This window comes from Danio rerio, chromosome 3 (genome assembly GCF_052040795.2).
Source record: "Danio rerio strain M-AB ecotype USA chromosome 3, GRCz13ab, whole genome shotgun sequence".
Classification (NCBI taxonomy): Eukaryota; Metazoa; Chordata; class Actinopteri; order Cypriniformes; family Danionidae; genus Danio; species Danio rerio.
In genome coordinates this window covers 34,567,901-34,585,125 of record NC_141023.1, presented here as the reverse complement: position 1 = coordinate 34,585,125, position 17,225 = coordinate 34,567,901, and the positions used below count along the sequence as shown (strand labels likewise).

General features: G+C 35.7%; 1 protein-coding gene across 2 annotated transcripts in view; it reads right to left on the bottom strand.

Annotated features, from left to right (window-relative positions):
* Positions 1–3,233: 3,233 nt before the first annotated feature.
* Positions 3,234–17,225, bottom strand: part of ca10b (carbonic anhydrase 10 (inactive)b) — a 62,670-nt gene continuing 48,678 nt past the window's right edge. The window contains exons 5-10 of one of the 2 annotated variants that reach the window (XR_015481000.1): positions 13,854–13,949; positions 8,027–8,099; positions 7,009–7,163; positions 6,178–6,349; positions 3,618–3,711; positions 3,234–3,446 (exon numbers count right to left, since the gene is read on the bottom strand). Coding sequence is in view for 1 of the 2 variants with exons in the window: in XM_087244814.1 (XP_087100940.1) it covers positions 3,689–3,711; positions 6,178–6,349; positions 7,009–7,163; positions 8,027–8,099; positions 13,854–13,949 (519 nt within the window). In the remaining variant the exon portion in view is untranslated. Of the gene's footprint in view, positions 3,712–6,177; positions 6,350–7,008; positions 7,164–8,026; positions 8,100–13,853; positions 13,950–17,225 lie in introns of both variants that reach the window. The other variant, XM_087244814.1, reaches the window with a different exon arrangement.

The window sequence follows — 17,225 nt, the reverse complement described above, 5'->3', positions numbered from 1 at the left end:
CTTTGGGATAGTTTTAGACAGACCTTCTGTTTTGTTCAGACGTGTGTGTGTAATATGTGTGCATTATTGCAGCCAGGGTATTTTATTGACATGATATTGCATGCAATCATGGCTGATTTTGTCCACCCTGTTATGGTAAGGAATATATTTAGTAATATTTTCCAATAATTTTTTTGTCTTCCTTTTTTTTGCAGGGTGGACATTTTTGATCACAGAATGTGGCTCATAATTGCTTAAATGGATATACTTGACCAAAATAAATTTTACATATTATAATAACACATACGGCGATGCAGTGGCGCAGAAGGTAGTGGTGTCGCCTCACAGCAAGAAGGTTGCTGGTTCAAGCCTAGGCTGGGTCAGTTGGCATTTCTGTGTGGAGTTTGCATGTTCTCCCTGTGTTCGTGTGGGTTTCCTCTGGGTGCTCCGGTTTCCCCCACTGTCCAAAACATATGGTAGAGGTAAATTGGGTAGGCTAAATTGTCAGTAGTGTATGTGTGTGAATGAGAGTGTATGGGTGTTTCCCAGTGATGGGTTGCAGGTGAGTATCCAATGCATAAAACATATGCTGGGTAAGTTGGCAGTTCATTCCGCTGTGGCAACCTCAGATTATTAAAGGGACCAAGCCGAAAAGAATATGAATTAATGAATTATAACACATACATTTAAAAAATAAATAAGATTAAGTCTTATGATATCCAAAATGCATCATACCAGGAATGGTTGCAAACAAACAAAGTTCATTTTAAATAAATCTGGTCTCTTTTTTTCAACCAAACCAACCAATCTATAACAGTGATGCATCAACAGGTTCATACATATATACATGAAGTAGGGCTGCACGATATTGGAAAAATCATTTATTGAGATATTTTATTTTTCTGCAATAAACATTGTCATATACAATTCCAGAAGATGGTTTGAATAACACTATTTGATGGTTTTCTGGGGAGTAAAAAATATTGGTTAGTTTTTTTACCGTCAGAAGAAATAAGTGAAAATTAAGAGTTTTTTTTTTTTGTTTGTTTGTTTTAAATAAATTATATGTCAGTGGGGTAAGTGAAATCATCTTGTTTTCGCTTTGATATTTGAAGAAACAATACGAAAATGTAGATTTTGGACTAGAAACAAGACCAAAATTCTAAGTAAGAAATGTTAAATGCTTCTTTTTTTTTGCGCAAATCTTATTAAGTCTGTGATTAAATACAATTCTGAACAGTTTGTCCAATATATTTCAGATTCAGCATTGCTTTGCGATGTGACTATTGCGGAACTGCACATTGCAATATCAATGCTGAAACGATATGTTGTGCAGCCCTAACATGAACGCTGCAAAAACCTATTTTCTTACTTAGATTTTTTGTCTTGTGTCTAGTCCAAATCTAAGAATTATCTAAGAATTCTTAAATTAAGAAGCATTTTCTACACAAGCAAATTACATTGTCTTTTTAAAAAGAAATTGCCAGATTATTCTGCTTGTTTTAAGGAAAAACTCACTTAATATTGGTATATTATTTCTTAAAACAAGACCATGTGTTTTGCTTGCCTAGAATATTATGTTTATATTATTATATTATTATATTTATGACTATAAAGAAGACAAAAAAAATCTAAGTAAGAAAAGCATTTTTTGCAGTGAAGGCTAAACGCTTTACCAGATTTTTTTCTTTACAACTTCATAAATGTGTATGCGGGTAGTTGACAAAAAGGCAGAAAAATAGCAACTATTTACAAATAACCACTTATAAAATTAGTCCTGAGGTATTGATTACAGATTTGGTTTCTTTTTAATGTATAAGACTGTGCTTGAGACAGTCACAAAGGACAGTTTTGAGATCTGGCTCAAAAATGTAAAATATGGAATAACACAGCAGCTTTTTTAACAAGAGGTCCATGAAGAGAGTTACTGGCAGCTAGCTCTCTGCAACACTCACATGGTCGCCCACTGAAGCTAAGCAGGGCTGTGCCTGGTCAGTACCTGGATGGCTCAAACTGTGGTCTGTCTGGGTCTTATTGTTAAAAATCCCAGGATGTACTTTGAAAAGGAAAAGCATCCTAGCCAAATTTGCCCACTTCATCATGACCTCTTAACCATCCCCATATCCCACTCTGTCTCCTCTCCAACAATCAGCTGGTGTGCGATGTGCAATATGGCTACTGTCATGTCATCCAGGTGGACGCTGCACACTAGTGGTGGATGTGGTGGATTTTTCCTCTAAAAATGTGTAAAGTGCTTTGAGTGTCCAGAAAAGTTCTATATATATGTAATGAAGTATTATTATTATTATTATTATTATTATTATTATTATTATTACTATTATTATTATTTATTTATTTTCTTTTCGGTTTAGTCGCTTTATAAAGTTGGGGTCGCCACAGCGGAATGAACCGTCAGCTTTTCCAGCATTTGTTTTTCATAGCGGATGCCCTTCCAGCTGCAACCCATCTTTGGGAAACATCCATACACACTCATTCACACTCATACACTACGAACAATTTAGCCTACCCAATTCACCTGCACTGCATGTCTTTGTACTGTGGGGAAAACTGGAGCATCCGGAGGAAACCCAAGCAAACGCAGGGAAAACATGCAAACTCCCCAACTGACCCAGCCGAGGCTCGAACTAGCCACCTTCTTGCTGTGAGGCGACAGCACTACCTACTGCGACACCGCGTCGCCCTTATTATTATTATTATTATTATTATTATAATGATGATGATGAAATACAAAGAAATGCTTAACTGTTTACTGCATTTGATTGATACTAATTATACTCAATTTTTATGTGTTCATGTTCAATTTTTAATGTCATGGTGTAACAGTGAATTGCAACATGTATGCACCCCATGTTCCTGCTAGAAACAATAAATATAAGCTAAATCCTCTGTATAAATTTAATGGTTGAATCTAACATTGATTGCTCTAGAATCTAACAGTCATTTCTATATATATTTTTAGTTAAATCCAGCAAAATAGAGCAGTTGTTATTTTTATCCAACCAGACTGGCCTGTTTCTGCCGCACACTTTATTACAAATGCACCACCCCATAAATATTCATTAAAAGCATTATATAATAAATGTGAATCCATCCCATTTGAGTGCTGTCAACATTATTCATAATATTATTCAACGACATTCAACAGACTGAATTAACTTGATTGGCAGTCCATTGGCATCAGCTTTGCCGCTCTGTGCTTTTCCTCAGGCTCATAAACAGAGTAAAGAAAAACATTCACAATGACCACTTCAAAGATTTATTGGGCAGATACTCACTCAATCCATTTAGCACTGTAAACACTTACGTAGAGAAGGCAACATGCTCCAAAAAGTCCAAGATATAGGCTTGAAATCCTTTTGTTTGCCTGGTGTCCAAGTAAAGTTGAAATCCCTGTGCATAGAGCAAAGGTAGTTTTCCATTCGCTGCAAAAGTCTTGAAAGCACCTGCTTTTTTTCAGATGCAAACAATAAGAGTAAACAGTACTTCAAGAAGCGAAGATGAAGCAACCAGTCCTGTCTGACTCAACGCACTAAGCAATGTCTTTGAGAGATATTTATATATATATAAACAAGTAAAAAAGTAATTTCATATATTTTATTGGAGTCCTTTGTCTTCACCTCGCAGCATGTTTCCCATCATCCTCTGTCCGTCAAACAGGTTTCTGAAGTAACTAATCCACGTCAAGCTTTTATTTCAGAAGCCATTCATTCACTGAAAGCAGATGAAAATGTGTTGTTACATAACTTTCTCTGTCAATTAAAACAAAAGCTTAAAGAATATTTTTATTCATCAAAGAATCCTGCAAGAAAAAATAGTTTTGAATAAGCATCTGCTATGTATGTGACACAGGACTAAAAATCAGTATTACGGGTCAATTTTTAGAAATTGAGATTTACACATCATCTGAAAGCTAAATAAATAAGCTTTCCATTTATGTATGTTTTTTTAGGATAGAAAAATATTTGAACAAGAAACAACTACTTGGAAATCTAAAAAATACAATACAAAAATTTAGTAAATTGCATTTAAAGTAAAATTAAGTTTAGATTTATAGTTTACTATTTAAAAAAAAACTAATGTAATGCATTTTTGACTTTCCCATAAATATACCTGTCACTAGAGCACCTTTAGAGGTCAGAGGAGTGAGGTTTACCTGCATAAAACTTCGCTAGCTGGCTTCTGTTGAATTCACTCTCCTAAACCTCATCCCCATCCCAGATGAGCCCCACATGTAACCCAGCAGTCCTATTGCACCCAACCCGCTCTGAGCTGGGATCGAAACGGCGATTCTTTGTATGGGAGTTGGTTGCTCTAACAAGGAGGCTAAAGACCATGGCCTTTAGCGTCTGTCGCTAGAGCACATTTTTTGAGGTCAGGGGAGTGAGGCTTACCTGCATTGCACCTCACTAGCTTGCCTCTGTTACGCACATATACTGGCAAAATCAAAGAAAGTTTTGCAAATAAAAAATAAGTATTGAGCAAAAAAAAAAAAAAAAAAAACGCAAATCTCCAAAAATCGCAAAGCAAAAATTTATTTTTGAGAAATAAAAATTAATTTTGCTAACAAAAATAAAGAGCTGCAAAGAGAAAATTAAGTTTTGAAAAATAAAAATGAAATTTGCAAACAAAAAAAGAAATGCTAATAAAAATAAAAAAAACAAACAAAAATATTTGCAATTTAAAAAAAAAATACTACATCTGAAGTTTAGTCTTCAAAAGGTGAAATGCATGCTCAATTGGGTTAGGATCAGGTGATTGACTTGATTGATAGAATATTACATTTCTTTGCTTTAATCAACTCCTGGATTGCTTTAGCTTTATGTTGTCTTAAAAATTACGATCTAGTAGCAAATGTCTAAAATAAGCAGCTATCCAGATATAGTATAAAAATGTAGAACAACAAAAAAAACTATAAAAGTTTCAGGAGTCAAACAAATTTAAATAGGCAAGTATACTACTTAAATTATTGTGAAGTGTGTATTGAGCAAGACTGAATGATTGTCACTGTGGTAAGTTCTGTTAACTGATTTGAATTTAATATTACACTAGCAAACTCTTCTTAGGTTGTACATGCTGTTCTTGTGTTTACACTGGCTCCCAGTAACATTCAGAATAGATTTTAAAGTATTACTACTTGTCTAGAAATTACTAAATGGCCTATAGGACCTCAATACAGTACAGATATGCTCAATGAATACAAACCTAACAGATCTCAAATCTTTAGGATCATATTAAACTAGAAATTTCAAGGGTTCAGTCAAAGCAGGTTGAATCCGCATTCAGCTACTACACCCCCCGCTGCTGGAATCAGCTTCCAGAAATAATCAGATGTGCTCCAACATTAGGCACATTCAAATCAAGACTGAAAACACATCCCACAGACCGCACTATTGTATTTTTCTTTTCTCTTTTATAACCTGTTTTACCATATTTTAAAGGTTTTTAATTACTGTTATTGTTAGTTTTTTATACTTGTCTCTCTTATTCCTGTTATGAAAAGCACTTTAAATTGCCACTGTATATGAAATGTACTATATATATAAACTTGCCTTGTCTTGCCTAGAGTGGTTAGATGTTGGTCATCATGTTTTGCTTCTATTTCCTTGATAAAGTAAGTTATTTGGATTCATTCCAGCTCATGGACTTATTCTTGTTTGCTGTTTTTTTTGCAGCAAGAGCTGACATACCTGCAGCTGTTTTTGGCTCTGTTTAATTTAATTATCACATGCCTAGAGAAAAGAGTCACATCTCTAAAAGTTCAGCCAGGTTCCATATAGAAGTCATGCAGTTTTGTAAATGCAGTTGGATTTTGGATTATTCCATGATTTGACACAAGCACACCCTCTATTGCTACCCCAGTTTTTTTAACCAAATAAATGTTGTCTTGAAATGTGTTAGGGAATACATGTATACTCATATATTAAACAGGCTGCTGAAGTAACTAATCCACCTCAAGCTTTTACTTCAGAAGGCATTCATTCACTGGAAAGAGATGAGAATGTGCTGTCACAAAACTTTCTTTGTGGAGCGTAACACTTATTCACAAAGATAAATGTTTCAATTCCATCTGTTTCAAGAGCGATAATGATGAGTGTCTAATTAGCTCATGCTTTCTTGAGCGCAGCATGTGTGCAATGTGCTCTTATGACACACGCTGTGTGTGTGTGTTACACAGACCTCTGTATTGCGGCCTCAGCACGCGGTTGTTGGGACAGTCCCGCCTCTGGCTGAAGTTGATGTTGGTACGGATGCAGCGCTGGTGCAGAGTTTGGGTCGGCCGCATGTTGTCACCCATACTGAGGAAGATCTGAGACGGCTGGTTTTGACTGAGGAGACGAAGAGACTGCATCTGTGGAAAATCATTATAATACAGTTGAAGTCAGAATTATTAGCCCCCTGTTAATCTTTCCCCCAATTTCTGTTTAATGGAGAGAATATTTTTTCAACACATTTCTAAACAAAATAGTTTTCATAACTCATTTCTGAGAAATAATTTATTTTATCTTTGCCATGATGACAGTAAGTAATATTTTACTAGATATTTTTTCAAGACGCTTCTATACAGCTTAAAGTGACATTTAAAGCCTTAACTAGGTTGATTAAGTTAGGGTAATTAGGCAAATCATTGTATAACGATGGTTTGTTCTGTAGACTACAGAAAAAAATATGTAGCTTAAAGTGGCTGATAATTTTGACCTTAAAATGGTTTTAAAAATTAAAAGCAGCTTTTATTTTAGCTGAAATAAAACAAATAAGACTTAATAACCCTAAAGCTTTCCAAATAAATTTGTTTATTTTATAAATGTATTTTATATTACACCAAATACAATTTTCTTTAAAATAATGGTACTTACAAATAATATAATATAATATAATATAATATAATATAATATAATATAATATAATATAATATAATATAATATAATATAATATAATAATTAATTTATTACAATATATAAAAAATGTGGAGACAATGTTTTGTATTTCCCAGAACTTGCAGTATTTCACCTCTATCTGTGAGATGTAAATTGGCTTATTCATTAATATCCAGGTAGCTGTCTCAAGGCACGGTGGAATAGTAATCGACCCTTCATAAGTGATAAACCGTGAGGTTTCGGGATACAGCTCCTCAATATTCAGCCCCATCAATAAGTATGCATCATCTGAAAAGACAGTATTAGACAACCGATGAGAACAGATGAATCACACACACACTTTTTTCATCATCCTAAGATGTCTATCTCCCTACAGGAAAATGAAGGATATTATCATATTGTCATTTTTTTGTTCCAATAGCAATGCTGAGATAATAAAATATCACTTCATATCCAAGACCACCAGGTGGTAATACAAAGCCAAGTTTGTTTTTCCTGTCCTTTTTCATTAAGGGTTATGAAGCCTCTCACAAAAGCTATTTTAATTCACACTCAGACTATGCAAACCGTTTAATTTATATTATAGTTGAAGGCAGCTTTCAATCAAATCAAATACACCAATATTAACATACATTAATTTTGATCGTAATATAAATTTAAAGACATAGTTCACCCTAAAATGAAAAAAAAAATGCTGTTAATTTATTTACCCTCAGGCCATCCAAGGTGTAGGTGACGTTTCATGGCTCAAAGTGATTCATAAGATAGTCAATGGCTACCAGCACTTTGAGAGTAATAATGTTGTAAATAATGTTCAGTTTCTTGGTCAGACTGATCATTTGGCTTTACAGGGCCTCAATGTATTGTTAAGAACCACAGGTATAAATGTTTTTGCCATTATGTTTTTTTTAACCTTTCAATTTTTCATAACCATTAACTTGCATATTATGAATCACCAAGGACCAGAAGTTTCTGCTAAAAAATCAAAAACTTCACCTACATCTTGGACAGCCTGAGGATGAATCATCAGCACATTTTCATTTCTGGGCAAGCTATGCCTTTAACACTAACAAAAAAACAGCCTTCAAAAGTTAACGAATGTACAAAAAGTGCTCAGATGACATTAAGAAAGTCACATTTGTGGCACTCACGCTTATATGTAATCCTCGTAACGGTCTCTCTATTCAGCATACGGTTTAGAAACACATTGGTAGGCTCTGAAATCTGTAGAAAAAATTTGAAAGCAAACATTTAGCAAGTAGACATCTGCAGCAATTTCTGATGAAAAGGCAGAGTTTCATAAAACATGCTTTTGGTGAGTCTATTCATCACAAATGACGTGACCGTTAACTTACTGCTGAGAGGTTTCATTACGCCTTCACCATGTAATCAATAATAGTCTAGTAGAATTTATTCTAGGGGCATCTGGTGGTGTTTTTTTTATATGTTCTGAAGACGAATGACTTTCATTCATGTGCCTTCATTAGGAGGAGAATGGTGGAGATTCCCCGACATCTCGATCGCTGAGAAGCCGGATAAAAGTGAGCTGCAGTGCTGCAACACCTTCATCTGAACTGTGGCAGCTCTGCCCTCATTTACACCGAAGTCACGATTCAGAGCGACGGGGAGAGAGGTGTCTCTGAGAGCAAACTGTGAGCTTTACGTCATGCTGTGTGATGAGGTTAAATACCTGGGAATCTCAGCCATTATCACACTTTAGATATGAGCAGAAAAATCAACAAAAACAAAAACAGAGGCAGCGCTGTCTGAAATAAATTCCACCGTGCTGTTGCGTGGCTTTTGAGATTCATTTATTGGCTACATTTTAATTTAAAATAGATTGACATTTATAATCTGCCACCTTTATTACATTGAATATATTCAATTAGATGATGTTATAAAAAGACCTTTCTGGAGCATAGCTTTATGCATATGGGATGACTGCATTTTTTTACTATGAGAAAGAAATGGATTAGTTCAATCCCATTCTCCCTTTTCCCAGCATGCATGAATAATTAATATAGTTTGACCATTTGCCAGTTTCATTTAGGCTGCGTCCCAAATCACACATTTTTATGAGTAGTTTGTTGTTTTTTTAAAATAAGTTGTAACTTTGTGAGTGCTTTAGGGATGCTCGGACTGATAGGCAGCAGATTGTGATCGGTCTTATTATTCATTCATTCAATTTCCTTCGCCTTAGTTTCTTTATTCATCAGGGATGGCCACAGTGGAATGAACCGCCAACTTTTCCAGCATATATTTTACACAGCGGATGCCCTTCCAGCTGCAACCCAGAACTGGGAAACATTGACACACATAGACTACGACCTATTTAGTTTATTTAATTGACCTATACTGCATGTGTTTGGACTGTGGGGGAAACTGGAGCACCCGTAGGAAACCTACATGATCACGAGGAGAACATGCAAACTCTATACAGAAATGCCAACTGGGCAAGCCGGGTTCGAACCAGTGACCTTCTTGCTGTAAAGCAACAGTGCTAACCACTGAGCCACCATGGTGCCATCATTCTGATTAATTTGACTGATATCTTCAATTTGAAGTTATAAAACTCATGAGGACCAGGGCAAGGCAGGGCTTAAGGGAAAAGAAAAGTGCCCAGAAATTCAAGAGAAGAAAGAAAAACGTATGTCAGAGCAGTTGAGCTAAACTTTTATGGTCAATGTCAAAAGTGTCCATTTCTTTGAAAAACTAAAAAAAAATCAGTCACTTATTCCAAAGATGTTTGGCTTTCTTTCTTCCATTGAGCACAATAAATTATATTTTTAAGAAAGGTGGTAACCTGTAACTATTAAGATGCACAGTAATTATTTTTCTCAGTATAGACATCAATAATTGCCCGTTTCCAACATTCTTCAAAATATCTTCTTTTGTATTTAACATAAAAAAAGAAATTCTCAAAGGACTAAAACCATTTGAGTGAGACAAAGTAAATAGTGAGTAAATTTTCAGTTTCAGATGAACTATCTCTTTATCCATTTCTGTTGAACTTACAGTAAGAATGCAACAGCCAATCAAAAGCATTGAAAGAGTTTTGTTAAACATGCATGTTCACTCAACGAATTCTGCATACTTGAGAATTCCCTTATCATAGACTATAAAGTCTTGAAACAAAGTATAAGATTAATTTCACTTATAATCAATAATACATTATAATCACTTATAAGTGATTAAAAGGGCAGCTTTTGCAATAACATCAATGTCATGAACTGACATTTTCTCTATGTAGCAAGAATATGACATGATTTTAATCCAAACTCTAACAAAAATGTATCCTTTTTTTTTTTGTTTTCAGTCAAAAATTAGACAGTGCTAATTTATACTTAATGAACTAGATGAAAACAAGTTTTTTTGTTTCTTTGAAGCAACATAGATGCATAACAAGATGCATAACTAATGCACAGTGCTACAGTCAGAATTTCATTTAAAGAGCCCATATTATGGGTTTTTGAAAATTCCCCTCCATGTAGTGTGTAACACAGCTCTAAGTGAAGCGAAGTATCCAGCTAAGGCTTAAATCTGTAAGAATACAGTGTTTAAAACGGTTGATTCATCTATAAAAGAGTCGACTCATAGTGCTTCAAACGAGTCGCCTTGATACCGACTCATTAGGTGTTTCGCCATGACGTACGAACGAAACCAAGTTATTCACGTGCACGCGCAAACCCGGGAGATTTCAAACCTGAGGCCCCGCCCTCTGACGCAGAAACCCAGACATACACCCACAAACACACGCACACCCACAAACACACGCACACAAACATGCCGGTCGATTGAAGTCACACTGCAGATGGATATATTGAGTCTCTACCCAAAGATGAAACCTCAGCATTATAACCAAGCAGTTGGAAACTTCTGGAAGCTACATGCTACAAAGAATACTTCATCTGAGTTTGTTAAAGGAAGGATCAGTAAAGAGTAACTGATGGACGTCAGGATGGGTTTCTTCCATTTCTCAAGTGTAAGTACGTGCGGTTAAAGTTGTTGCCTCGTTTACTCTTGCTTGCAAATGTATTTAGTTGTGATTTGTTACTTGTAACCGCGTGTACTGTATCAGGTTAACTGGATATTTGATCTTATCGCGTGCAAAGTCACGTTAAAAACGCGACGCGTGCTGTTTGTTTATGGAGCTCCGTGCTAGAGTTCTGCTCCCGCGATTTATTCGGAAATTTATTCCCGCGCCGCAGAAATCTGGCGCGGGGACAGCCGCGGGAATAAATTTCCGAATAAATCGCGGGAGCGGTCGGTAACGGGTTTAATTTGGGACGGGAGCGGGCTGTCTAGCAATATCACGGATATTGCTATGCGAATTAGAAAGAGAGAGTCTGCGTGGTGCTTGTGTGTGTGTTAGTGCGCACGCGCGCGTATGAGAGAGAGAGAGAGAGAGAGAGAGAGAGAGAGAGAGAGAGCGAACGAACGAACGAACGACAGCTTGGCTGTCTGGACTGTATACTGGGTGATTTTTGGTTGTGTTCTCCGCTCTAGCGGGACCGGGCGCGGCGGGCAGAAAACGGAGCGGGTTCTCAGGCTAAAACCTGGCGGGTGCGGGCGGAAGCGGGAGCGTTGTCATCCGGAGGTGTGTGTGTGTTTTTGTGTGTGTGTGGTATGGCGAGTACACGACTGTCTCCTTCGTTCGGTTATCCGTGGCACTATCCACTCGCCATAGTGTGGCAGCTAAAATCCACGTCTATACTATCGAGCGTGTATGAACTGTGATTACTTTTTAAATTGCTGATTAGCTATTGGCCATTTCCCTCTCTGACTGAAGGCAGTCGACCAATCGCGACAGACTGTCATCGGTCCAATCAGCGCAGATTAGCTCCGCGCTAAGGAGGGGTTTGGGAACAAATGAATCACTGGACGATTCATACAGGAGTCGCTGGGATAATTAGGTAAAAATAAATGCAGATTATAAGACCATGAAAGTGTTTTTTGACCTTGCATGCATATTAGACTGTTGTTGGAGACCCTTACAACCAGGATATGACCCTATTTCATGTATAATATGGGCTCTTTAATATATCACCCATAATTAAAGTACCTAGAATTTTAATATCAGCTTCACATTTGATCAAAATCTAGAATGGATATTAGATTATTTTTTCACAATCAGTCACTTTCAAGAAACACTGCTTTAATAATTGGACAGGCATAATGAAACTAAATACTAATATTAGACTGTGCAGAAAAAGGTCACATGACATTTTGAACTCTGAACGTGAAGTTTTTTGGATGATTTCTGATTTATAGTTAGATATAATTACAAATGTGCTTGGATAAAACAACTTTTCTGAAAAAAACTGAGGATATTTCCCCAAATCTAAAATATTTGTTTTCAAATAATGTTTTCTTCTGGAGGATTTTTGGCACCAAATAACAAAAAACGATCGGTTGAAGATCGCTATTGGTCGATAATCGCATTTAATGACTCGATCGATCCTCGCTGATCTGGCTCACCGATCTCATGAACCAATCACAAGTGTTTGTGTTAGTTGGAGACGAGCAAAATATTTGAATGACCTTGCATGTATTTAGGCCTTTTTACATATAAGAAGTCAATTTTTTTCCCAATGAATATTTAATACAACTTCTTGTAATATACATATTGCAATAAATAGTACACAGCAAATTCATCTAAGGTAAATTCTCAGTGTTTAAGCATTTCAGAGTAAAGTGTTGACATTATAGAGTTAGATTTTAATAAATGAATATTATCAGACTTTGAAGATAAATTGATTCAGTGTAAAAATCACTTTTACTTCCAACATTTACATTCAACTTACATTTACATTAATTTACATTACAACATTTACATTCAAGAGAGTTGAATAAAAGAACACTACATAACAGTAATAAAAGTTAAGTAATAAAAAAAGAAAAAAAAGAAAGAATTAATAAAAACTGGAAAAATAAGAAAAAATAAGAAACAGTAATAAAAAATAGGGAAAAATAAAAAATAAGAAAAAATGGGAAAAATAGGAAAACAATTTGTAAAATACTACAAATGGGGGGGGGGTAAAAAGGAAAAAAAATAATAAAAAAATTAAATAATAATAAAAAAATAAATAATAATAATATAAATAGGAAGCAATAAAAAAAATTGTAACAAATAAGAAACACTAAGAAAAAGATTGGAAAAAAGTCTGAAAAAATAGGAAAACACTCTGTAGGGAGTGAACCCCATAATACACTTTCAAAGTGTTGAAATCAACTCTCTTAAAGTTGTTTTGGGTCTCCATATTTTGCTGTGTAGTTTATTGAACTTTTTTCTTTTAGTAAAGAAGTAATGGATTCAAAGGTGTGCATTGTAACTTCTTATGCAGCAAATATGCGCTCCAAACTTTTCCTTGATTGAGACAAGTTGAATTCTACCATCATGTGCAATGTTTTTAAACTACATCGTAATTTTTTTTTTACCAAGTTTTAAAATTTGTTTCATATATTTTCAGTAAAGTTGATTCTGACCATGACATGTTCACACCTAAATGGCTATAAGAGACACGTTTAAGGAATTATTAGCAGCATCCTTTATTTGTTCTCAGGGTAAAGCGAGATCTCGACTTAAGTACCATACATAGAGGCAAAACATGCTTTATAATATAAAGCTTGAAGCATCAGAATTACTACTCAGTATTGGCCCATCACCATGACATGGAATCGATACTCGGCATCGGCTGCAAAAATCCTCATCGGAGCATCCCTATATTCATATTTAGACAACACCATAAAAATAGTCAAAAACTTTATTAAATTAATAAATGTATAATGCTTAAAATGAACAATTAATAATGTAAATTTCACGACATGTTGATTCATGCACACTCAAATTGGACTGGATGTGAACTGCTGATCTGTTAAGTCTATAAATTACGTTTGCTAAATATTAATGAAGTTGAAGACTAATTAATGAAGTGTCAGCTCTCCCTTCATACATTTAAAGCAGCTGAGACAACTAACCTTCATGAAGATAGAAACAACTGCAATTCCATTAGGACTCCTGACGGCATCACTGTAATTTAAATACAAGTCCTGATTATAATGGATGAGTTGCACCTGTGAAAAGAAACGAAAGTGTTAGTTTCAGGATAACAAACACCTGCTCTAAAAAAAAAGCGTGGAGCCAAACACATTGTGACTGCACAACTGTCTCCACTTTCAAAATAGCCGTAATCTATAAATTATGCTCATAAATTATGTGTATATAACAGCATAACTCCATTAACTCCCTTTGTGTCAGCTTGTAATCTCGTGTGACACCATAATGAGGGTCAGTGCATTAATCCATATAAATATTTTGCTTTGTGTTGTGTATAAATTTGTAATGAATTGTTAATGGGAACATTATGAAGCTCCTTTATGCCCCTCCGCACGGCTTTATCGTTCTTTCAGCGCAGCTCAATGAAAGCAGAGATGGAAGCCAGAAAAGCTGCTGCTTAATTTTCGGTGGCTCAAAATTGCATTGGAACTCATTAGAAAATATGCTTCAGTCATCAGTTATAATGAGCTTGCTTGTCAGCCTCAAAATGAAGTTGTTGGAAAGCTGCTGCCCATATAACCTCATTTGAATTAGGAAAATGAAGTGAAGCTGCTGACTTCAGTGGAATCAGAGGTGAGGATCAGAGAGGGCCGAGCATCTTCATGCCTCGCTAAGATGAAGCATAAACTCATTAAAGCTATTCGATATGTTTGGCGCAAATTGGTGGTCTCCGGAAACTGCCGCTTGTTGTAAATTAAGAATTGTTTGTTGTGCTTCGGTGAGAGGGTTCATGAGGAAAAGCTCAACAAATCTTTCAATCCTTATTACTCGGATTAAAATGTGACAAATGTTTAGACAAGTATTGCACGGATATATACTCATTAAATATTTTGTAAAGAAGATTTCTATGCTCACCAAGGTAGTTTTTATCTAATCAAAATAATGTAATAACAGTAATTTTATGCATTCTTGTTCAGTAATAATTTCTTTCAATAAAATGAACTCTCCCAGCTTGGTGTATCACTGCTATACTAATAATAGCTCAAATTAATTTTCAAGAATTTCACAGTTATGTCACACTTACATAGTAACATAGATTTTTTTATTTACAATTTACATGTTCATCAAAGAAAAGTGTTTAAATGAACTGCATTTTAATATACACTCAACGGCCACTTTATTAGATACACCCGCTCAACTGCTTATTAATGCAAACTTCTAATCAGCCAATCACATGGCAGCAACTCAATGCATTTAGGCATGTAGACATGGTCAAGACAATCTGCAGCACTTCAAGCCGAGCATTAGAATGTGTAAGAAAGGTGATTTAAGTGACTTTGAACGTGGCATGTTTGTTGGTGTCAGACGAGCTGGTCTGAGTTTTTCACACTATTTATCTACTGTCATTTTCATGCACAACCATCTCTGGGGTTAACAGAGAATGGTCTGAAAAAGAATGGCCAGACTGGTTCAAGCTAATAGAAAAGCAACAGTAACTCAAATAACCACTCATTACAACATAGGTATGCTAAAGAGCAACTCTGAACACACAACCACGCTTTATGACCACAGTGTACTCATCTTCTGATGGCTACTTACAGCAAGATAACATGTCATAAAGCACGAATGGTCTTACACTGGTTTCTTAAACATGACAGCGAGTTTACTGTACTCAAATGGCCTTCACAGTCACCAGATCTCAATCAAATAGAGCATCTTTGGGATGGGGTGGAACAGGAAATTAAAATCAAGAATATTCAGCCAACAAATTTGCAGCAACTGTGTGATGCTATCATGTCAGTATGGACCAAAATCTCTGATGAATATTTCCAGTACCTTGTTAAATCTATAACATGAAGAATTAAGGCAAGTGTAAAGAGAAAAAGGGGGTTCAACCAGCCAGAGAGAAGGCAGTGTAAAGAACCAGGATTAACCAAAGCTTGGTTTGTTTGATGAATCCCATCACCAAACATTAGTAGCACTAGACCAGACCAACTGATATCCGACTGTCTAAACTGGAAGACAGCTCATTGTTCTAGTGTTGCATTTAGACTGTTCTTGCAGCACAATAAGTTCTTAAAATTCAAATTTCTATAGGCCTGACTTTTGCCCTAAAAACTTAGGGGCTGTTCACACATGCTCACTTCATGTGTTTTTTTTTCAGGTTATTTGATATTGAAAGGTGCATGTGTGCTTCATGCTTCTGAAAGGCATTTGAGATGTAATAAATCCAATTGCTCAGACCACTTCAGGAAGGTGGTCTGGGACACATTCCAGATAAAAAAGGAGCTGAATGCATTCTGTTCAACATGGGATAAAAAATAAAGATGTGACAGTGTCTTATGGGCTATATGTCAGATATAACAGATGCCACAGATGACAAATTTGCAATGTTTGTTTCGCTTTATTCGATTTTTTTTTGTTTTGTTATATATTTGACTGGTCGTTAATCAACAAATGATGAAATTAGAATGTTGAGTTAATATCAAATGGCTGTACTGACAACAGAGATGATGCAAACAGCTTAGGCTATCTTTGTGAACGCGGAGGAAAAACATTAGATAAACATAGCATTTCTTTCATCTACAAAGGCACAGGGTTTTATTTTTGGAAGAGTATGTTATTCATAAATCAATGAAAACCCTTTATTGAATGATGTCATGCATGTATCTATACGACAAAATTAGATATTTCTTTTAGCCTGGAGTGACAGTAATCACCCTTGTGTGCTGTTGATGATGTTTTACTGGAAGGCCAGTGTAGTACAAAGCCTCCTGTAGCCTACACATAGTATGAAACTGTTTGTATTCCAAATAAGATAGATTACATTTCTGTAAAGGGGCAGCACGGTGGCGCAGCGGGTTAGCACAATGGCCTCACAGTAAGAAGGTCGCTGATTCGATTCCCGTCTGGGTCAGTTTGCATTTCTGTGTGGAGTTTATGGATGTTTCTCAGTGATAGGATGCAGCTGGAAGGCCATCCGCTGCGTAAAAGATATGTTGGATAAGTTGCCGGTTCATTCCACTGAGGCGACCCCAGATTAATAAAGGAACTAATTGAAAAAGAAAACGAATGAAAAAACATTTTTATAAAATTCTGTAAAAAAAAGTGTATAGATCAGGATTGGAAGATTGGAATCATATCCATTTAGAAATGCATTTATGCAGCCAAATGTAAACGTACAAAATTTGTGTATTTGTGCAGATCAGAGAAATATCCCAAAGCCAAATAAGTTCAATATATCATTTTTGGATTTCTCAGGATTTATAAATTTTTTTAAGTCAGATAAAATACACTGAGCTTGACCAGGTGTAAACAGGCCCTTAGTGGCACAGCATGATTTGCTATGCCTA